We start from the raw sequence: 23,133 nt of genomic DNA, 5'->3' as shown, positions 1-23,133 counted from the left end.
AAGGAACTTCAACAGTGAGAGGTGTGACTGAATGAAAGGGTTCATTGAAGGGGATCTGGTCTGATCTGATAACCTATAACCTGACCTATAAATTAATTATAGCTTATTTCCCTAAACAGTGTTTCCTGAGAATGCTGCGATACCTCCCACCAAGCATAAGGATGTCATAAAGCATAGTGGATCCATAAGACATTGGCCTCTTTTCTGGCAATGATGGGTGTACCGAACACAACTGCCGTCACGGAGTTCCTTCTTGCGGGATTAACAGACAACTCAGATCTGAAACATATTCTGTTCACCTTTTTCCTTGTTATTTATACCCTGACTTTGTTTCAGAACATGGGACTTATAGTGCTCATCAGTAGCAATAGTCAACTTCATACCCCTATGTATAGCTTCTTGTGCCACTTATCCCTTCTTGACATATGCTACTCTTCGTCAGTTTCAATAAGGATGCTGATGGACTTTGTCTCAGACAAGAGGTCCATATCAGTAGCTGGATGTGGACTTCAGATGTTTTCTTATGCTGGATTTGGAGGAACCGAGTGTCTTCTCTTGGCGGCCATGTCCTATGACAGGTACGTGGCCATATGCCACCCACTTTCCTACCTACAAATGATGAGCAAGCAGACAGTTGCGATTCTACTCGTGCTCTGCTACCTGGGGGGCTTCCTCAATGCTGTGGTTGAGACTTGTTTCTCGCTCTTGCACTTGGACTTCTGTGAACCACGCCCGCATATTCACCACTTCTACTGTGATGTCATTGCACTGATCGTGATTTCCTGTGGTGACACCAGACTCAATCAATTGATCCTCTTCTCCTTTGTGGGATTTATTGAGCTCTCATCTCTTTTAGTGATCCTGGTCTCCTACTTATACATCATAATATCTGTCGTACGTATCCGTTCCTCCACAGGGCGCAAGAAGGCCTTCTCTACGTGTGCATCTCATTTGACGGTGGTGACTTTGTTTTATGGAACGATCATATTTATGTATCTTAGACCTTCATCTGCCTACAGCCCGGAGCAGGACAAACTGATAGCTGTCTTTTTCACTATAATCATTCCCTTCCTGAATCCTCTAATATACAGCCTGAGGAATCGGGACGTAAAGACTTCTGCCAAAAAATTGGGAGTTTCCTTAAAAAAAAATGGGAAGCTTTGATGTACAGTGACAGTTATAGAAGTATTCAGTGTTTGAAAGTAACACTATGCAAAGTAATTGATGGACCAATAAATTAGTGCCTACATGCTTGTAGCTACTAGCACACTTTCTTCAATTTGTCAGCTGAAATGATCACATTTATAAGAAATTTGGGGGGTTATTCACAAAACTGCCAAAGGTAGCCGAGTGAATAACCCAGCCGAAGTGAAGTAAGCAGAACTACGTTCGGCTATTCACTTCTGGCTTGTATGGTTGATTTCAGCCGTACATTGGCTGCCTTCTGCTGCACATTGGCTGCTCTGCATGTTTGGCTGAGCCGAAGTGCAGAAGGACTTCGACTCAGCCGATCCAATATCTGGATTGGCTGAGCCGAAGTTCCGGCAGCTCACTTGCTGCCGTTCACCCCTATTCTCGTAGAGGCCGAGCGGCAGTGAGTGAATAGCCAAATGCCGCCGAGTGGCATTCGGCTCAGCTATTCTGCTTGGTATCTCCAGGTTAACGAGCAGAATAGAAAATCAATGAAAAAAGTAACAAAAAAGGTAGATTTTTAAAATGTAAACAAATAGTTAAATAAAAAAATAAATAAAGGTTAAAAAAAACAATTTGAGCTAGAGCTAGCAGTGACAGCTAGCTGCACCCAACTGGTTCCTATTGGCCGGCACCTGCTAGAGTCTTCTAGCAGGTCCCGGCCAATGAATAACAACTGGGTGGAGCTGGCCGTGACATCACAGTTGGTTTCCGACCAGTTGTTTTTGTTTAATAACAGTTCAGCATCCCCAGGTCCTTTGGGGACGCTGATCTGTCATTACAACTGGGCGGATGACAGCCGCGAGATCACGGCTGGCTCCGCCCAGCTGTCAATTGTGGGGCTCAAGGCCGGCATTTGGCAGGCCGTTTGCCCCGCTTGGGCTGACACTTCGGCTCAGTCCAGCCAAAGCAAATGCCTTCGGTTCGGCTAAGCTGCTCCACCACCTTCGGCTGCTGTACGGGCTATTGTGAATAGCCCGTACAGCAGCCTATCGGGTCGACTGAAACAAAGGGCTCCAGCAGCCGAAAGGACCCGAAGGATCAGCCAAAGCTATAGCTGGATCCTTCGGCTCCTTTGTGAATAGTCCTCTTGGAGTCAAATTCTCTTCAGGCTACACACAGCTGGCACCATTATTTTCCAGGTCAATGCCAATTAGTTTTTATTCAAGAACATCGCAATCCACATTTGCTTTCTCAGGACAGGGAGCAATTTGAGGTGATGTCTAGATGTCTGTGGCCGACATTAGACACAGTTATCCAAAAAACACAGAAAGATTATTTTTACAGACGAGTGGGTGTTGTTCCATATGTGTACATATTTCAAGTGGCCGCGCATATCTTTTAATTGGAATCTTTCGTTAACAAAAGCTTTCATGGCAGTGGCATGGGTTGTTCTCATGCCATGGATGCAAGTATAAAAATATATCTAAAACCAAATCCTTTTTCTTCATTTTAGATACAGTAAGGGATGCTTAGAAGCTCTGTTGTTTTTTTTGTTGTTATCTGTATCACATTGGGGAGATTTTCCTTCACTTCCCATACAGAAAACACAAGAGGAAGTGAGAGAAAATCTCTCCAAATTCATGGAAATGTCCTATTAGACAGCTGTCACCAGAACAGGTGATGTTCTGGTGGCAACTCAAAACTTTGGAATTCCCATAACTTTTAGGGCTTGTTCACACCATACACAGAGCGGTCAGCTGCTGGAACGTACTGTATAGCATCCCAGCTGGCTTCCTGCGTTCAGGGGCGGGAGGGGACGTGACGGTGCATTGAAGTCAATGGCACCGTGGCCACGCCCCCCCCACCCCCAGTGCGATCGCCCGCATGCATGCAGCATATTTTCAGATCGCACTGGACCGGAATGCAGGCACTGATGTGCCACGCGTTCTGGTGCGGGCGATCGCACTGCGGGTGGGGGGTGTAGACGCGGTGCCATTGACTTCAATGCACCGACACGTCCCCTATCGCCCCAGAACGCAGGAAGCCAGCCTGGATGCGATACAGTGCATTTCAGCAGCTGACCGCTCTGGAACGCACTGTTTATGGTGTGAACAAGCTCTAACATCATAATAAAGTTGCAGGTTACAGTGGCCAAAATAAGACTGCTCAATGCATTGAAGTTACATAGTTACATAGTATTTGAGGTTGAATAAAGACATTAGTCCATCAAGTCCAACCTATTAGGATCTCATTCTAGGAGTACCCGTACCCCTGTATATTACGGTCCCTTAAGAAATCGTCCAAAAGTTTCTTGAACAATTCCACATTCTTTGCTGAAATCACTGTCTGTGGCAGTGAGTTCCAGACCCTAACTGATCTTACTGTGAAGAACCCCCTTCGCCCCTTGTGCTGGAATTTTTTTTCCATCAATTTTAGGTGGTGGCCTCTAGTTTTTGTAATGGAGTTAATTTTAAACAGTTTATCGCTAATGTTGCTGCCACCATTGAACATTTTGTACATGGAGATCATATCCCCCCTCAATCTCCTCACCTCCAATGTGAACATGTTTAAATTTAGTAGCCTTGTCTCGTAGCTCTGGTCCTCCATACCCCTAATTAGTTTGGTTGCCCTCCGCTGGACTTTTTCCAACTCAAGGACATCTTTTCTTAGTACTGGTGACCAGAACTGGACCGCGTACTCCAGATGAGGTCGAACCAATGATCTATAAAGTGGAAAAATTATAGACTTGTCCCTGCAATACATCCCCTTTTTAATACAGGACAAGACCCTGCTAGCTTTGTTTACAGCAGCCTGGCACTGCAAACTACCTTTCAGTTTGTGGTCTACAATGACCCCCAAATCCTTCTCCATTTCTGACTTCCCTAGCGGCATACCCATAATTGTATAACCCATTTGTTTATTTTTAATTCCAAAGTGCATTACTTTGCATTTATCGACATTAAACCTCATCTGCCACATTAATGCCCACTCCCCTATTTTATCCAGGTCCTCCTGTAATGTTATAGTGTCTAAGTCCGTGTCTATTACCCTCCCAATTTTGGTGTCATCCGCAAACACGGAAATATCGCTGTTAACACCCTCCCCGATGTCATTAATAAATAAGTTGAACAATATGGGACCCAGCACAGAACCCTGAGGCACCCCGCTCATTACACTAGCCCAGTCTGAAAAGGTGCCATTTACAGATACCCTCTGGACACGTTCCCGTAGCCAGTTCTCTATCCACGTACACACCACCTCATCTATGCCCATAGCCCTCAGCTTGTGTAGCAAGCGTTTGTGTGGTACCGTATCAAAAGCCTTTGAGAAATCCAGATATACCACATCTACCGGCTTACCTCCGTCCATATCTCTACTCACCCCCTCATAAAAAGTTAGCAGGTTAGTCAGGCAGGAACGGTCTTTCCTGAACCCATGCTGATTGTCATTAACTATCCCGTTTTCCTGAACAAATTCTACCAGATAATCCTTTATTATGCCCTCTAGCATTTTACAAACTACCGATGTTAGACTGACCGGCCTATAGTTCCCAGGTTGGCACCTAGCCCCCTTTTTGAATATTGGGACTACCGTAGCCCTCCGCCAATCACTGGGGATCCTACCAGTCATTAAGGAGTCCTTAAAAATGAGGATTAATGGGCTAGTTATAACCTGGCTTAATTCCTGAAGTACCTTGGGGTGCAGGTTATCCGGACCCACTGCTTTCTTCATTGCCTGGGGCTTTAGAACAGAAGGCACAGGAAAATCAGTGCTTGGCTTACTTAGTCTGTTGTCTTGTCATACATTGTCATACAAATCCTCATTCCAATAAAACCACCATGATAGTACAGGGATCAGATTGTGATGTAATGTATTTGGTGCTCACACATTAATATTATTATTAAACAAAGATTTATATAGCGCCAATGCTTTGCGCAACGCTTTACAATATAAGGAGAACATTACGGTTACAAGTCAAGACAAGATGGTAAGGAGGGCCCTGCCCCTGAGGGCTTACAATCTAAAAGGATGGGGGAAGTGATACATGAGGAGGTAGCTGTGTGGGGATGAATTGTTTGAGAATGTGATGGTTCAGTGGTTAGTGGTGGGATAGGCTTCGCTGGAGAGATGTGTACTAAGGATTGCCTAAAGGCAGTCAGACTGGGAGATAGATGGACTGGTTGGAGTTCCAAAGAATGGGAGGGACTCTAGAGAATTCCTGAAGGAGAGAATGGGAGGAGTTGACTAGGGAGCTAGAAAGCAGGAGGTCTTTGGAAGAGCGGAGGGGATGGTTAAGTTTGACACTTTGAGATGAAGTTGGAGATATATCCGGTGGCTGGGTTGTGGATGGCTTTGTGAGTGGTTGTTAATATTTAGAATTTTATCCTTTGGGCGATTGGAAGCCAGTGGAGGGATTGGCAGAGGGGGGTAGGGGATGGAAGCCAGTGGGAGGGATTGGCAGAGGGGGGTAGGGGATGGAAGCCAGTGGGAGGGATTGGCAGAGGGGGGTAGGGGATGGAAGCCAGTGGGAGGGATTGGCAGAGGGGGGTAGGGGATGGAAGCCAGTGGGAGGGATTGGCAGAGGGGGGTAGGGGATGGAAGCCAGTGGGAGGGATTGGCAGAGGGGGGTAGGGGATGGAAGCCAGTGGGAGGGATTGGCAGAGGGGGGTAGGGGATGGAAGCCAGTGGGAGGGATTGGCAGAGGGGGGTAGGGGATGGAAGCCAGTGGGAGGGATTGGCAGAGGGGGGTTGCAGACACTGAGCGGTTGGTAAGGTGGACGAGTCTAGCAGCAGCATTCATGATAGACTGAAGGGGGGAGGAGCCTGTGTAGAGGGAGGCCATTGAGGAGGGAGTTGCAGGAGACGAGACGAGAGATAAGAAGGGAGTGGATGAGTAGCTCAGTGGTCTCATTGGTGAGGAAGGGGGCGTATTTTGGAGATGTTATAAAGGTGAAGTCAGCAGGCTTTGGATAGTTAGATGTGGGGCAGGAAGGTGAGGTCAGAATTCTGGATCACAGTTAACACTTTGGCATGGGGGGAGGGATGGATAGTTATGTTATCAATCTCAATGGAAATGTTGGGGGAAGGTGCACAGGGTGGGGCGGATATCATAAACTCAATTTTTGTAAGATTGAGTTTTAAGAAGTGTTGTGACATCCAGACTGATATGTCAGTAAGTAAATAAATGAGGCGCAAGGGCACAAGGGGGTGAGTTGTGGAGTGGAGAGATATATTTGAGTGTCATTGGCATAGAAATGGTATTGGAAGCAGTGCGAGCTTATCAACATTGAGGGGAATATTTATGCCTTAGCCATAAACAGTTGTTCATTGCACTGAAAAATCTGAGCAGTCCATAGTAGAGTCAATCCCATGATATCCATCAGCAATTAGTGCCAATGGTGACCCAACATGGCACTGTACAGTGGTTTTGATTTTGATGGCTGCTTAAATGTTTGGAAAGACTGTGTGATTTATCTATATTTGGGAAAGTCATACTGGAAAGCCAAAATTCTGAAGTCAATGAACTTTGCCAGTATAAATGGTGCATGTTCGGTGATAGTTCTTCTGAAGCCCATCTTTAGATATAACTGTGAGGCATCAATCTGAGCCATGGAGGTACTTAACACCACTGCACTGCTGCCCCTCTTCCAGGCATAGTCAATGACTGTTCTGCACAAGGCCTTGGCGATCCCTTTCCCTCTATGTTTTATGGGAACTGACAGTCTCTTAAGCTCCACTTGGTTTTCTCCAGTGGGATTTTCCGGAACGATGGCAGCGACCATCCCTACAATTTCCCCAGCCAACTCCGCCACCCAGAAGCAGTAACCATCCCGCTCCAAGTAATATTTACGGATATTCATCATGTCGTTAGTCAGGCTATTCTGGACATAACCAGCATAGACATGCCTGTTGAGGAGCCATAGTGCTGCTACACCAAGGGGCATCACCATGGCCAAGAGCAGGTAAGACCCCGTGGTCTGACGAAGAAACAAGAACAAGGCCAGCAGGAGAGCCCAGATGTAAGGTAGACTGAGAGTGTGGAGGAAAGCAGTCTTGGTGTGTTCTTTAATGCCTCGGGAGAAGATATCTCGGACCGCCTCATAATCCGAGTCCTTGTACAGCCGAATAACGTAGTCAGGCATGGTCTCCTCCTGAAAAAGAAAATGAAAAGGTGAACATCATAGACGTCCTACAACTACATGGAGTGTTCATAGTCAAAGACACACGTGAAACCACATCCAAGACAATGGCGGTGGACATGACATTATGGTTTGAAAGGTCTTCACCTGCCAAGTGTGAATCTCCCCGGTGTTACTGTACCATATGAAGGAATGGGAAAGTCTACAGCAGGGATAGGCAACCTTGATATTCCAGCTGTGTGAAACTACAAATCCCACCAGTAGCGTAACAATCACCATAGCGACCCAGGCGGCCGCACAATGGGGCCTGGCCAGATGCCGTGCGGGCCGCCTGGGTCGCTATGGGATCTTCTGCTGGTGGCTTTCACTGGCGGCTGAAGACGAACACGCCGCTGTTCAGATCACTGACAGTAATCTGTGCAGCAGCGCGTTCCTCCCCACAGAGTCAGTGAGAGCCAGCAGCGGCATTGGAGTAGGCTGGACCCGGCAGTGGAGGAGGAGGAGGGGGCCCGTGGTCGGCATCAGGGGAGGAGGCGGGGCCCGGTGACGAATAAGGAGGCGTCCCCGGCGATGGGGCCCATCAGCGACCGTGGAGGAAGAGGAGGCGGACAGGTAAGAAGTGCGACCATCCCACCTGAGGATGACCCTCCAGAACCCACCATAGAGAGTCTATGGTGGGCTCTGGAGGTTCACCCTCAGGTGGGATCTCAAGTGGGCTCTGCAAGGGGTATAACTAGAAATCACGGGGCCCCATACAAAATTTTGCTATAGGGCCCTGTGATTTCTAGTTACACCCCTGAATCCCACCATACTTCTGCCTCTGCTAGTCATGTCTGTGACTGTCAGTCTTGCAGTTCCCTAAGAGCAGGAGTGCTGGGGTTGCCTACTTCTGGTCTATAGGTATGCATGCTCTTTTTTTTATAGCTCACCTTCAGTCAAAACGTATTGTTTTAACCCCTTAGTGACCAAGGACTTTTTTTTTCTTTTCGTTTTTTGTACCCATGATATAATCCACATTTTAGGCCTGAAAATTACTTCAATCGCCCACATATTATATATTGTCTGAAAGCCGAGAACCCTGTAGAATAAAATGTTGGCAGTTTAACATTTTTTATGTTGCACGATATTAGCCCAACTTATTATCAAACCCCAAAATGTAGTGAAAAATGTCCTTAAATGCCCCAAAACACAATAAAATATCCATTTTTTAAAATAAAATAGAAAAGAGGAGGTTACAGCGAGTAAATAGATACCCGACATGCCCAGGTTAAAAATTCTGTGCGTCCGTGAAACTGCGACAAAATTTAGTACCCCAAAAAGTCCATACATGATGCTTTAAAAGCCCTCACAGGTCATCAGTTTAGAGATACGTGTAAATACTGGCCATAGAATTATTGCTCTCACTCCGGTGTGCGCGGCGATACCCAACATGTGTAGCGCGATCGTCTTTTTCATTAGTAGGTGCACCCGACGCGTGTTTACGTGAAGACGCGCATGCTCGCGGGGCGGAGGACTTTAAAACATTTTTTTACATTATTTTTACATTTATTTCATTTAAAATTAATTTTAAAAACTTCTTTTTTTTTTACTTTACTTTAGTGCTGCAGCTAACGATTATTTTCAAAATCGATTAGTTAGCCGATTATTAAGTTCGATTAATCGGTTAATCGGATAAAAAATAAAATACATTTTAAAAAACGGCTCCAATGATGGGACTACTAGTTTGTATTGAGATTGCACTCCATCACAGGAGCAAGCTTGGAGTGGTGGAAGTAAAAAAGAAAAGTGTGGTGTGCAATATAGTGAAATGAAAAAAGTGTAAAATTATACAGCAATGATGAAGAATGGCATCGACTATAGAGGACAACAAAACCCAGCAATAGTACATTATACAGCACAATGCAGAATACCACCAGCTATATAGAAATACAACAAATCCCAGCAATACATTATACATACAGTGTATAATGTATTGCTGGGATTTGTATTCCTCTATAGCTGATGGTATATTGCTCTGTATAATATACAGTACAGCAGAATGTACCATCAGCTATAGAGGAATACAAATGCCACTATCCCAGCAATACATTATAGAGCACCATGTGTGGGAAAGTGCAGGCTTACCTGAGCAGTCTTCCAGCAACTTGTTTCTGAGATCGGTCCTGTCTATCAGCGGCTGTCATCCCCCCACACCTGCTCCTCCTTACTTTTTCTCCCTGCATCCCTGTGCCGATCGTGGATGTGGGTGGGCGGTGGGCGGTGAGCGCGAGGCGGGGAGGAGGTGCGGCGTGTGGAGCGTGGATGCGGCCAGGCGGGTCTGGCAGCGGCAAGCGTGAGGTGGGGAGGAGGTGTGGCGCGCATTGTGTGTGGAGCCGTGAACAGGGCGAACCAATCGGAAACCAATTAATCGATGAATGAAAAAGTTGACAACTTTTTCAATAATCGATTATAATCGATTATGTCGATTAGTTGTTGCAGCCCTACTTTACTTTAATTGCTATCACATAGGGGGGCTTACAAACCCCCCTATGTGATAGCATATTGGCAGTGACAGGTACTCTTTAAGGTGATGCTGGGCGTCCAAAAGACCCCTAGTATCACCTTCACACTCTAAATAACCTATTAGGTTGCAGATCGCAGGCTTCAGGAGCCCTGCACTGACAGCTATGGGACAGGAAGTGATGTAATCTGTATCGCTCCCGGTACCATAGTACAGGGAAGGGATTGGTGAACGGAGGTTCGCTGATCTCCTCTCCAGCTTCCCCCCGACACAAGAGAAGGCGGGGAGCCCGGGAAACATGACCGCGTACCTGACTTTTAAGCTGGCCCGCGGCCACATAGTTCCGCGGGCCGGTACTTTGAGACCACTGATTTAAAGTGTCCCCTATGGTAAATTTTGGGTATAAGGCTTGACGTGTTTGGTATCTATTCACCCGACGTGACCCCAACTTTTATATTTTTCCCAAAAATTGATACTGGTTTGATAAACATTTGAGTAAATACCGTGCGACATAAAAAATTGCAACTAGCTTTCAGAAAATATATCATTGTTTGGGCGGTTTAAAGCTGTTTAGCCAGAAATTCAGACTTGTATAGTAAGAAATGGCTCCGTGACAGCAAGTGGTTACAAGCCTCATGGTCACGGCCTGAAAAATCCGCTATCTATAGAGACGCCCGATCGCTTGAATAGGAGCAGCTGTCACTGCCGTGCCGGTCCCGAGATCCGCTGTGTCCGCTGCGGCCAGGAACGGCACGGCTGCTCTGTGACAGGAGATCAAAGGGAGATTGGTACGCGATCTCCCTCTGATCTCCACTTAGTCCCTGAATGCAGGAAGTGATGTATATTACATCACTTCCTGCATTCAGTGTCACTCTCCAGCTACAGAAGCTGATGAAGCAGATCTCTGCGTCATCAGCTTCTCTGGGGGTCACTAGGTGACATTAGGGGTCTTGGAGACCCCTGAATTGTCTCCATAAAGAGGACCTGTAATGTAAATTGGCTAGCGCTCCCTATGTGATAGCAATAAAGTTGTGTTAAAAAAAAAGACCCTATAATTTTTCAAGCCCTGCTCATGGTGCTCCTTGGATTTTCGGGCCCCTCTATGCAGCTAGGCTGTGAAAAAGTCTCACATGTGTGGCATCTCCATACTCAGGAGGAGTAGTAGAATATGTTTTGGGGGTATAAATCTAACTATGCCTACTCTTTGTATAGGAAATATCTTATTAAATGACAACTTTGTGTAAAAAAGAAATAAAGAAATAGGAAAAAATGAAGTAGGATCACACTAATCCAGCACGTTATTAATCTCACGTGCCCCACTCAATATGGCCGCTGCCTGAGTGGGGCAACTCAGAATAATAAGGTGCTGGATTAGTGTGATCCTACTTCATTTTATTACTTCATTGCTGTGCTGTATGTGTATAGGCCAATGCCTTGGCTGGCGCTCGTGCAGAAAGTTTCTTGGGCAAACTCACCGGCCCAAGTGGCTCCGTCGGCTAACGAAGGTGGGAGGAGTCCGGTGACGTCACGGACTCCTCCCCATCCCTTTCGTTAGCCATCACGCACACCAACGTCACTGGACTCCTTCCCTTCGTTAGCCGACAGATCCACTTGGGGAAGGGGGGAGGAGTCCGGTGACGTCGATGTCCGTGACGTCACCGGATCGCCGACGGGACTCCCGGAAGCCGGCGGAGAGCTGAGTGTTTTCATTAGCGATCAAAATAATTTTAATCGATCAAAAAGTTTAACGATTAATCGAGAAATTAATCTTTAATTTGCACAGCCCTAGTATAAAATGAATTTCAGTGCAGCGTCGCATGACGGAATACATGTCAGTCAAAGTACCGCAGCTCTGAATACCGAAAAATGGCCGGGACAGGAAGGGGGTGTAGCACCGCCGACTTCAAGTGGTTAATATTTAACATAGACATGTCAGGTGTAAAATGCTGTGATTGTGAAATACTGACACTCGCAGAGCGTTCACTTCCTGCTTTGAAAGGGCAAAGTGACTTCAGTTTGGCAAAGCAATACACACTGGGATTGCCTTGTCACCAGCAGAGCATTGCTGGGAAATCTCATCTGTAATCTCATGAGATCTCATGAGATGATGTGCATGATCACATGCCCTAGTCACATGTGCCAGAAATCCAGGAAGTAAAATGAGAGCTAGTAATCTGCCCTTAGTAAACAAGGCCCCTGCCAGAAGACTGGGGAAGAAAAAAGAAATAAGGAAGGCAAAGAATACAAAGCCGGCAATTATCCAGAAGCATCTGTGTTTGTAGATTGTCATCACTAAACATCTCTAAAGGCGTGTTTGTTGTTATTTTTAAGATGAGGGTAAAGGTCCGCTTTAAGTGTCCACAGAAATAATAATTTAAAAAACAGTGTGCTATTCCCCCCCTAATTCATACCAGACCCTTTAGGTCTGGTAGGAATTTTGAAGGTGACCCCAATGCCAATTAAAAAACAAAAACAAACGTAGGGTCCCCCTTAAAAGCCCTTACCAGACCCTTAATCCGGGCAGCAGCCTGGCAGGGCAGGAAAGGGGGGAGAGAAGCAAGTGCCCCCCCTCCATCAAACTCGGCCACATACCGATGAGGACAAGGGTCTCTTCCCCACAACCCTGGCCCGGTGGTTGTGGGGGTCTGCATGCAGACCCCCACAACCAGATGCTGCCCCCCCTTGTGAATGAGTAAGGAGTATTTGCGCCCTTACTTATTCACTAAAGCGTTAAAGAAAACTCCCACACCTTGGAAAAAATTCCATTGAACAAAAAACACAACACGAATTTTTGACAATTCCTTTATTTAAAAAAAAAAAAATGTCCCACTGAGTCATTCCAGCGTCGGCCAACAAATGAAAAAAGGAAAACAAAAAAAAACAGAATTGACCATTTCTAGTTTTGTGGAATGTCATACTGATAGAGCAAGGTTTTGAGGTCATCTGTAGATATTGACCATCACTGGTTATGTGGAATGTTAGATTGGTAGAGAACATTTTTGACGTCATCTGTAGGTATTGATAATCACTGGTTTGGTGGAATGTCATACTGGTAGAGCAAAGTTTTGAGGTCATGTGTAGAAATTGACCATCACTGATTTTGTGGAATGTCATATTGGTAGAGTAGACAGTAGAAAGGTATCATGGCACACTCACAAGTCAGCATGTAAAAAAACTTGTCTCACCACTAAGGTTAGGTTTGGATACACGTCTTCTGCAGAAAATGTGAAAGCCGCACAGCCGCGCCAAGGCACCTCTTATAGTGCGGTCCTAACTCTAAACTATGAGAGTCTCCATCTTGGAGCACATGGGGGCAGAAGATTTCAAATTGGGTGCAGGTTTGTCAGGAGGAAGCCCAACCTCCTTAAAGGCACAGGAACACACACGGGACACATCCCAATGGCAGCTGAGAACCCCCATGCATCACTGCACCAAATCGGTCAAGCAAAACAAATGACAAACACACTCAACAATTTGTCACCAACTATACAGTAAGGTGCACTCGAAATGGGCTTCAAACAGTAGACTGCGTCACTGCACCAAATCGGTCAAGCAAAACAAATCGGTCAAGCATGGGGGTTCTCAGCTGCCATTGGGATGTGCGGGATCCCTTGTGTGTTTCTGTGCCTTTAAGGAGGTTGGGCTTCCTCCTGACAAACCTGCACCCAATTTGAAATCTTCTGCCCCCATGTGCTCCAAGATGGAGACTCTCATAGTTTAGAGTTAGGACCGCACTATAAGAGGTGCCTTGGTGCGGCTGTGCGGCTTTCACATTTTCTGCAGAAGACGTGTATCCAAACCTCTGTTACTAACCTTTGTGGTGAGACAAGTTTTTTTACATGCTGACTTGTGAGTGTGCCATGATACCTTTCTACTGTCTACTGTTTGAAGCCCATTTCGTGTGCACCTTACTGTATAGTTGGTGACAAATTGTTGAGTGCGTTTGTCATTTGTTTTGCTTGACTATATTGGTAGAGTAATCTTTTGAGGTCATCTTTAGAATTGACCATCACTCATTTTGTGGAATGTCATATTGGTAGGACAAACTTTTGATGTCATCTGTTGATATTAATAATCACTGGTTTTGTGGAATGTCATACTCCTAGAACAATCTTTTGATGTTATCCATAGGTATTGACCATCACTGGTTTTGTGGAATGTCATACTAGAAAAACAAACTTTTGAGGTCATCTGTTGGTATTGATAATCACTGGTTTTGTGGAATGTCATGTTGGTAGGGCAAAGTTTTGAGGTCATCTGTAGGTATTGATCCATCACTGGTTTTCTGAAATACCATACTAGCAAAACAAACTTTTGAGGTAATCTGTAGGTACTGACCATCGCTGGTTTTGTGGAACGTCATACTGGTAGAACATGCTTTTGATATTATCCATAGGTATTGACCATCACTGGTTTTGTGGAATGTCATACTGGTAGAACATGCTTTTGAGGTCAAGTAGTTTTCTAAAGGGCATTGGGCGATGGAATGCATTCATTAGCCTAAATCCCAGCTTTTCATACAACCGCAATGCATCAACCTGGGCCGAAGTTGTTAATGCTATAACTGCCGTGCAGCCCCTCATCCGAGCAAAGTCAACCGTTGCCCTGACCAGTGCCTTGGCTATGCCTTTTCTGCGGTGGCTCTTGGACACGGAGAGTCGCTTGATTTCCAAATGGTTTTTACCACCAGGAGAAGAAGAGGGAATAGCAGCCACTGTCCCCACAACCTTCCCGCTCATCTCTAGCACCCAAAAGCAGTGATTCTCTCTCTCCAGGTAGTATTTCTGGATGTCCAACAGGTCATCAGAAAAGGCATTTTGGACGGAGGACCGGAACGTATACTGGGCTCCAAGCCATAGGCAGACAATGATCAAGGCCAAGGCACAGATGGAGGCAGTAATAAGCGTGGTACTTAGCACAGGAAGAAGGAGCAAACACAAAAGGGGGAGGTAAATGTGTGGCAGCTGTAAGGCATGCCTGAAGGCCCTGTTAACATGCTCCATAATGTTGACAGCAAAAAGGCTCCTGACCACGTGATAATCAGAATCCTTGTACAGACGAATTGTGAACTGAGACATGGTAATGCTGTAAAGAAATGATAACATTGAACTTATTAATAATTAAATTGAATCCTTTGAGTAACTTTGTAACATTTGCCTGAAAGTAATTTTGGACACATGTTACTGTTCCATTTCATTGGGATGCATTTCATATCACATTTGCAGGTTTTATATATATTGTGATTATTGGGACACCCCTCCCAATCATTGGATTCAGGTGTTCCAATCACCTCCATGGCCTCAGGTGTATAAAATCGAGCGCCTAGGCATGCAGACGCTGCTACAAACATTTGTGAAAGAATGGGTCGCTCTCAGGAGCTCAGTGAATTCAAGCGTGGTACCGTGATAGGTTGCCACCTGTGTAAAAAGTCCATCCGTGATATTTCCTTGCTACTAGTTCCAGTGAAGGGAACTCTTAAGGCATCAGCACACCAAGACATTTTGGGCAATTTCATGCTCCCAACTTTATGGGAACAGTTTGGGGACGGCCCCTTCCTGTTCCAACATGACTGCGCAACCGTGCTCAAAGCAAGCTCCATAAAGACATGGATGGGGGAGTTTGGGGTGGAGGAACGTGACTGGCCTGCACAGAGTCCTGACCTCAACCCGATAGAACACCTTTGGGATGAATTAGAGCGGAGACTGCGAGCCCGACCTTCTCCCCCAACATGAGTACCTGGCCTCACAAATGGTCCAACATTCCCATAGACACACTCCTAAACCTTGTGGACGCCTTCCCAGAAGAGTTGAAGCTGTTATAGAGGCAAAGGGCGGAGCCAACCCAATACTGAACCCTACGGACTAAGACTGGGATGCCATTAAAGTTCATATGCGTGTAAAGGTGGCCCAATACTTTTGGCAATATAGTGTGTGTGTGTGTGTGTATATATATATATATGTATGTACGGGGAGTTACACTGTTCAATGACTGCTGATAAAACAACAGTTAGCGTCAAACGTCCTGCATAGACATTCTGTGCACCCAGATAACATTGAACTAAGAGGAGCAGAAAAACACAATCACGGTGGAGCACAGACCGCACATATATAATGAGCCACTGTGCCTGCTTTTACCCTTTTCACAGCCATAGGCCATGGAGGCCTGGATGCCCTGGCCAAATTTAGCACTGTCAGTATGCATCGGTCCGTTTCAGAAATTTGCCAAACTTAATCATTTTTATATCTATACTTTTGAGGACATATAAGGCTTTTATTTGGCACCCTGTTTAAAAAAACAGGCTGGCAAATGCACCAAAAACGTAAAAACAGAGTTAAAAAAGTAAAACATAGGGTCCCCAATAGATGGGAATGGATTTTACAAGTGACAGTAATTCAGGAAGCGGAGGAATGGGTTGCTAGGTGTTAAGGTCGCTCAAAACATTGTTATTCCAAACGGGTTGTATGACTGCACCATGTTTCTCAATCTACCACTGAACTGAACGCTTGACTTGTTCCCTAGCATGCTGCTTAACATGATCATATGTAATGGTGTCTTCATTTTCTATGTTCTTCTATTAGAGAGCTGAAAGGGGAACTGGATGCCTATTTGTGTCACTTACATGTAGTGCCTTGTGCATTATTTTTTATATATATATATATATATATATATAGACATGTATAAAAAAAACAAAAACAAAACGGATACAGTGGCCTTTGTTTGTCCTCCTTTTTTATGTAGAAAATGTGTTTAAATAAAGATTATATATATAAAATAAAAAAATCAAAATGTTTCCATATTTCTAAATTAATTTATTATTAATTATTAAATTGAATTATTATTGTTTAATTCTTGTAACTGTAAATGTATCTGGCAGTTGCAGTATTAAATAAATGGCACTGCAGATAAACAGATGCAGCCAGAAGGTGGCAGTGTTCCTCTGTAGGCTGAAGGTTTATTTTGTCAATGAAGCCTGCATGTGATCACTGTGTCAAAGCTTCTATAGTGATCACATGATCTGTAACCAGACTTGTTTCTGATCTTTATTGGGGACCCCAATGGTTAGTGACAGCTGAGAGTGAGAGGGGATCTCTGATGTACTAAATGGATCTTGCTTTTTAGTGTAAGGTCCACTTTAAGCAGTTTATTTTTACAGTGCCGAGTTCTGATATTTACATCTGACCCATGAGCTTGAAAATGTTTGACGTGTTAGAATTGCCTATGTAAAAACAACTGTGGAGCTGGTGGTGGCCGGGACTATCCTGGAGCTTGCAAGTCATCCCAGTGTAATGTGTAGTCCACACATAAACTACAAATTCCCAGCTCCGTTGTGCCCCATGCAAATAGTTGCATGCTGTTGGCTCTTACCAGCCATGGCACCTGGGAGCTTGAAATGCTGTGTTCAGTGCCAGGCTTGAATGGAACAATGGTGACTGGGGCTAGGTGGAGCCTGCAGCTGATGGACATGCCAATGGCTTGTCCATCAGAGAAGACAATGGCATTGATCACATCTCCTCCCCAGTGCCAGCATGTCACGCTGTAGTCCTTGATAACTTAATGGTGACAACTAGGGATGCACCGATACCACTTTTTTAAGGCCGAGTACGAGTACCGATACTTTTTTTCAAGTACTCGCCGATACCAATTACCGATACTTTTTCTTAAAGGGACAAGTCAAATTATTTCTAAAGCAATACAAAATCATGATTTTAGGTCAGTTTCTTAATATTATGAAGAACATGAACACTCTGTAGTGTGGCACAGCTATATCCAATTCTGCATACCTGGCTTTATATTATAAGAACTTTATAATATAAAGCCAGGTATGCAGAATTGGATACAGCTGTGCCAACCTATACAATAATACACTGTCTGGACATGTGATCATCTATTTTCCCAAGAAAAAGTAGTGAGATGATCTGAGGGGGATCAGCTCAAAGTACAGCTAGTAAGGAGGGTCGGAGAGTCAAAATATGATACAAAATATTATACATTTATTATTTAAAATCTCATTGGACATACTACCGTGTTTCCCCCGAAAGTAAGACCTAGCACTATCTTCAGGGATTTCTGTAATATAAGACCTACCCCGAAAATAAGACCTAGTTCGGTGGTAGGTCTTATATTACAGAGATCCGCTAGGTCTTACTTTCGGGGTAGCTGCACATATAATAGATCAACCATGACCTCTACAGTGGGGCAGATAATTACACATTTACAAAAAAAATAAAAACATACATTTTTTTAAATAAACAATTTTTGGTTTTAGTTTTTATTTATTTTATTATTTTTCACTTGACATTGTTTCACTTAAATTTATTGATAGCGTTAGGATCAATGTACCCCAGGAGCTGCCTGACACCCTTCTCTGAATCAGAGTCCTCTGATTCGAATCTTCTATGAAGGTTAAGACAGCTCCTGAGCTTCGGTTCACTGGCATTTCAACCGACTCAGGAAGTGAACCGAAGATTCGATTCATGAATCGGTTCTATTGAATGAACTGATCCAAATGAACCGATTCATTTGAAAGATCCGAACTTCCCATCTCTATCTGCTTCAGCCACTCCGTGTCACAGCCTATTCATCTGCTCCATTCTGACCTCTTCTCCCGCTGATTGGCCGATTGGATGATGACAGGCTTCCTCACCAGTCAATCCTGACTGGTGAGGAAGCCTATCAATCATCCAATCGGCCAATCAGCGGGAGAAGAGGTCAGAATGGAGCAGATGACTGAGGACTTTGCGGCGATCTTGCTTCATTGAAGATGCGATGGAGGTCCTGTGTGCGGCGGATTCGGGTCACTGAAGATGGCGGACGCGGCACAGGTACTCGTTTTATGTATCGGAGTATTTGCACGAGTACGAGTACTCATGCAAATACTCGGTATCGCCGCCGATACCGATGCTTGTATCGGTGCATCCCTAGTGACAACGATGCCATTCCTCAAGAGGCGGTCTAGTGTGGTCACTCTCTAACAGGAAATTAGATACAGCAGAAAGCTCTGGCAGAAGCAACAGGTATTAATAAGGATTTGCAGGGAGAATGACAAATAAAATGTACACACGGGGGTAATATTTTAATGGTAAACAACATAACTTCTTGCTTTTGTATAGTCCTACTATAAGGGGTTACTCCCAAGGGCGGGGGGTGGAACTTACCTGTAGTGGAAGGCTGAATATATTCTCATTGAATTATTGGGTATTGGAAGTGCAGAAGAACCCAACCAGGACAAGGCTGACCCCTGGATAGTGAATATCCACAAACTGTTCTAATCTGATCTTCATCTGTGAGGATCAACATCATTACATTTAGGGGGTTATTCACAAAGGAGCCGAAGGATCCAGCCGCAGCTTCGGCTGATCCTTCGGCTCTCTTCGGCGGCCGGAGCCCTTCGGAGCTTCCTGATGATGGGATTTTTAGACGAAGGGGGTAAAGGTCCACTTTATTATATTAACCAACAACAGTTATTCTCCCCATAACACTTAAACCTAACCTATGCCTAAAAATTAACTCCTAATACTTCTCATAAGTTAACATCTAACTTAAAGGAGAACTATGGGGTAAGTGTTTCCCACCATAGTTCTCCTAAGGGTAATGGGAGGACACAAACTAGTGTCCTCCCGACACCCAAAGCTCAGTATATAGGGAGCTATAGCTCGCGGTACACTGAGACGCTGCAGCCGGGACAGATCCTGACATTACTGTCTGGATCCACCCAGCTGCGTGAGTGACAGCTGGCTCTGCCTATCTAGAGGCAGAGCCAGCTGTACCCGCCCCCTCCCCCGTCCGTTCTGCCAGTCAGCGCTGGAGGATCGGAGCGGGGAGGGGGGGAATCCCTGCAGGGAGCCGTTAGTGATAGTCACGGCTCTCTGCAGGGACAGGATCTCTCCGATCCAGCGCTGACTCCTCTGTCCTCCTCTGCTCTGATGTCACACGGGGTCTGTGCGGGTGCTCGCTGCTCCATAGACTTACCTTGTGTCTCATCTCGTCTCCCGGCCAAATATCTGAACTGCGCATGCGCCCGCCCCAAAATCCTGTGCGGCCTTCCGATCCAGCGCTGACTCCTCTGTCCTCCTCTGCTCTGATGTCACACGGGGTCTGTGCGGGTGCACGCTGCTCCATAGACTTACCTTGTGTCTCATCTCGTCTCCCGGCCAAACATCTGAACTGCGCATGCGCCCGCCCCAATATCCTGTGCGGCCGCCCCAGAAATTTTCAGATGTTTGGACAGGAGCGCGCGGCGGAGACACAGGTAAGTATTAACCCTTAGAAAAGGTTTTTTTTAATCGTTTTGCATATATCTACCGCTTGCCAGCCTAACATATATGCAAAAACATGCCGAGGGTTTAATAACCCTTTAATATTTGTCCATTAGAGGATCCTGTCACTCAACCCATAATCTAACCCTTAAAATGAACTCCCTAACCAGCACTTAAATATGAACTAAAGTGTAAGTATATTCTCTGTACGCTGTCTTTTTCATAGGCGATAATTCAAAGAGGAAACTTTGACATATGTACAAGCAGTGGCGTCACAAAGGGGGTGCGGCCCGTACCCGGGTGACACCATTGGAGGGGTGACACCAAAATGACTCACAGTCACGCGCACGCGCGTCGTGACGTCACGCGCATGGGCAGTGACGTCTCGGCGGGGTGACACTCGGTTACCGCTTCGGGTGTCACCCAGCCTCGGGACGCCCCTGTGTACTGTACTAAGTCCTAAAAGCGTTACACAACTAAAAAGAATTATAAAAAGATATATTGTTTTAGGCATTTGAATTGAGTTTTCTAATGTTATCTCCATTTTTTTCCACCAGCATTACCAGACATCACAACATAGGAGACAGAGGACCTGGTTGTTCTTTCTTATGCATTTATTGATTTCACCCATCCAGGAGTTCTCACTTCCATAGTCATATGTATACATCACAGAGGAACCTTGTACGTTATATACTTCATGTCTGTGAAGGTTCTCATTCATCCAGGTCACATGGTATATCTGTTCATACATTGCCTCTTTCACAGCTCTTTTAAACCAGTCCTCCTCCCTAACTAGGATGAATACTTGTCTGTCTTCAAAGGAGTGACCTTTTACCTTTAGATGTAGGTACACTGCCGAATCTTGAGCAGAGGGTTTGGCTCTTCTATGCTGTGCCATACGCTGGTGTAGCTGCTGTTTTGTTTCACCGACATACAAGTCTGAGCGCTCATCGCCGCACTGGACTGCATACACAGTGGTGTTCCTCTTGTGTTTTGGCGTTGGGTCTTTTGGGTGAACCAGTTGGTGCCTCAGTGTATTGCTGGGTGCAAAGCAGACAGGGATGTGTTGTTTTTTTAAAAACCCTTCTGAGTTTCTCAGACACCCCAGCTACATATGGGAATATGCGGGTATCCAGACTGGGCTTTTGTCAAAACAGAAAACAGGAGAGGAAAGAATGCCAAGGGTACCAGTGAGGGTGAAAAGCATTACAAACCGAAGACTTTGGTCATCCCATCCCATCAAATAAGTCAGTTGCCTTGACTTATTTTTTACAGATTTAGATACTTTAAATAGCGCGCAGAGCGAACGTCTCTGACTGAGATACATTATGGCCACTAGACGAAGCCAAGGAGCATTCCTATGTTCCTTGGCTTCATGTAGTTGCCATAATGCACTGTGAATCTCATTTGTAAAGTTGTTCCCTCTGAAAACATTGTGGTGTTGGTACAAAAGTATCTTGAGGCCAACGAAAAAGAAGCTTCGTATTCTAGACATAATATCAATGGGTATGAGGACTTAATACGTCAGCCTAGTTTATGAGATGATATCTTTTTCGGGGGAAGTCATCGATGGTTTGGGAGGTCATACTGGTAGGCCAAGACTTTAAAGTCCAATAATTTGTACTTGAAGGCGGGCGGAATAAATGTTTGCATATGTCTGAAGCCCATCTTTTCATACATCTTGCAGGCATTGATCTGGGGTTCGGTGGTCGTTAACACCACCGCCTCGCAGCCTCTCTTCTGGGCGAAGTCAATCACCGTCCTGCACAATGCCTTACCAATTCCTTCACCGCGGTGATTTCTAGACACCGAAAGACGCTTGACTTCTAAGTGTTTTTCTCCACCGGGTTGTGAAGAAGGAAGAGCGGCCACTGTCCCCACCAACTCTCCTCCTGACTCCGCCACCCAGAAGCTGTAACCATCCCGCTCCATGTAGTACTTCCGGATGTCCATCAGGTCATCCGACAGGGAAAACCGGACATACGACGTATGCAAATTCCGGGCTCCGAACCATAAACCCGCCACTGCCAAGGTCATGGCAAGGATGGAAGTAGTGACAGACACAAGGTGTAATGCAGGAAAAAGGAACAGGAAGGACAACGGAAGCCAGATGTGCGGTAGCCGTAAGGCGTGTCTAAAGGCTTCGCCACTGTGCTCTTCAATGCCGCAAGCAAACAAATTTCGGGCCACGTCATAGTCAGAATCCTGATACGGTCGGATAATGAAACGAGGCATTTGTACAATTCTGTAAAGAAATTAACATGACTGGTCAATATCTATCGTAGGAAGCTACAAAAAAATTATAAAAGAGCATGAAGAATGAGATGCGAGTTATCAACGGTTGTGTGTTTGCTGAAGTCTGATGTGAAGGGATGGCGAGGTTACAACGTGGCAGAAAAATAAAATGATGGCTTATAGATTAACCCTTTCCTTGCCAAAGCCATGTTTGTGTAGCGCTCACCCCCGTAGGAGCCGCTGAATGCCCGGTTCATCTCTAGTCTGTCTAGGGTATGTTCTTCAGCTGCCCACCCATTAGCACTAACCGCCCTTCTTCTGGTGCCCATAAACCGATGTCCACTCGAGTAGTATGATGCAGAATAACTTTTATTGAACATCTTCACTGGGGAGAGAGGATAGAGGGATCCTAAGCTTCCAGAGGTAACCGACAAGAGCTCCAAACTCACCAGACCTGGTTGGCATATCAGTGTAGATCCACTTGGGAGACAGTGGATAGCAGATGTAGCAGATGAGCAGGATGGATACAGATCCTCAACAGGAAAGACACCGGCCATACTCCTGAAGTCCTCTTAGTTCCAGGGCACTTCAAGAGCCAGCATTGGTCCCGGGTCTCCTCTTCTATCAGCATCACAGACCTCCTCCATGTTGGAGGTCTCAGGGAAACCTTTTCCATCACACCAGCCCATGCCCACCCCCAGGCCTCAGGCCTAGCCTGAGGGGCAGGCTAAACAGCACCCACCCCTATTTCATAACTGGTCCTGTCTGATCTGAGTACATGGCAAATCACTCCAGTATATGTACTCTATCCCAGCATGCACCACTGGTTGAGAGAAACCCCATGATTGGCTGCTGTGTTGTCACTGGC

The 23,133-nt window shown here is 45.5% G+C and overlaps 4 protein-coding genes across 4 annotated transcripts; 1 reads left to right on the top strand and 3 right to left on the bottom strand.

Moving 5' to 3' along the window:
* Positions 1–210: 210 nt before the first annotated feature.
* LOC108796944 (olfactory receptor 1019-like) lies at positions 211–1,164 on the top strand. Its single transcript, XM_018568508.1, has one exon. It carries the CDS (start codon positions 211–213, stop codon positions 1,162–1,164), a length of 954 nt encoding a protein of 317 aa, XP_018424010.1.
* Positions 1,165–6,597: 5,433 nt separating this feature from the next.
* Positions 6,598–7,291, bottom strand: LOC108796956 (N-acetyltransferase 8-like). Its single transcript, XM_018568519.1, has one exon. The coding sequence runs from the start codon at positions 7,275–7,277 to the stop codon at positions 6,606–6,608; it is 672 nt and encodes a 223-aa protein (XP_018424021.1). The 5' UTR covers positions 7,278–7,291; the 3' UTR covers positions 6,598–6,605.
* Positions 7,292–14,180: 6,889 nt separating this feature from the next.
* LOC108796943 (probable N-acetyltransferase CML3) lies at positions 14,181–14,852 on the bottom strand. The gene has a single exon (XM_018568507.1). It carries the CDS (start codon positions 14,850–14,852, stop codon positions 14,181–14,183), a length of 672 nt encoding a protein of 223 aa, XP_018424009.1.
* A 6,741-nt stretch (positions 14,853–21,593) lies between these two features.
* On the bottom strand, positions 21,594–22,265 carry LOC108796942 (N-acetyltransferase 8-like). Its single transcript, XM_018568505.1, has one exon. The coding sequence runs from the start codon at positions 22,263–22,265 to the stop codon at positions 21,594–21,596; it is 672 nt and encodes a 223-aa protein (XP_018424007.1).
* Between the last annotated feature and the right edge of the window lie 868 nt (positions 22,266–23,133).

This window comes from Nanorana parkeri, unplaced genomic scaffold, assembly GCF_000935625.1.
Source record: "Nanorana parkeri isolate BGI_ZX_2015 unplaced genomic scaffold, ASM93562v1 scaffold1200, whole genome shotgun sequence".
In the NCBI taxonomy this organism is placed as follows: Eukaryota; Metazoa; Chordata; class Amphibia; order Anura; family Dicroglossidae; genus Nanorana; species Nanorana parkeri.
This window is presented reverse-complemented; position numbering and strand designations above follow the sequence as displayed.

Excerpts from the sequence above, each read along its gene's own strand:
- LOC108796944 (XM_018568508.1), top strand. The coding sequence starts at position 211 with ATGATGGGTGTACCGAACACAACTGCCGTCACGGAGTTCCTTCTTGCG.
- LOC108796956 (XM_018568519.1), bottom strand. The coding sequence starts at position 7,277 with ATGCCTGACTACGTTATTCGGCTGTACAAGGACTCGGATTATGAGGCG.
- LOC108796943 (XM_018568507.1), bottom strand. The coding sequence starts at position 14,852 with ATGTCTCAGTTCACAATTCGTCTGTACAAGGATTCTGATTATCACGTG.
- LOC108796942 (XM_018568505.1), bottom strand. The coding sequence starts at position 22,265 with ATGCCTCGTTTCATTATCCGACCGTATCAGGATTCTGACTATGACGTG.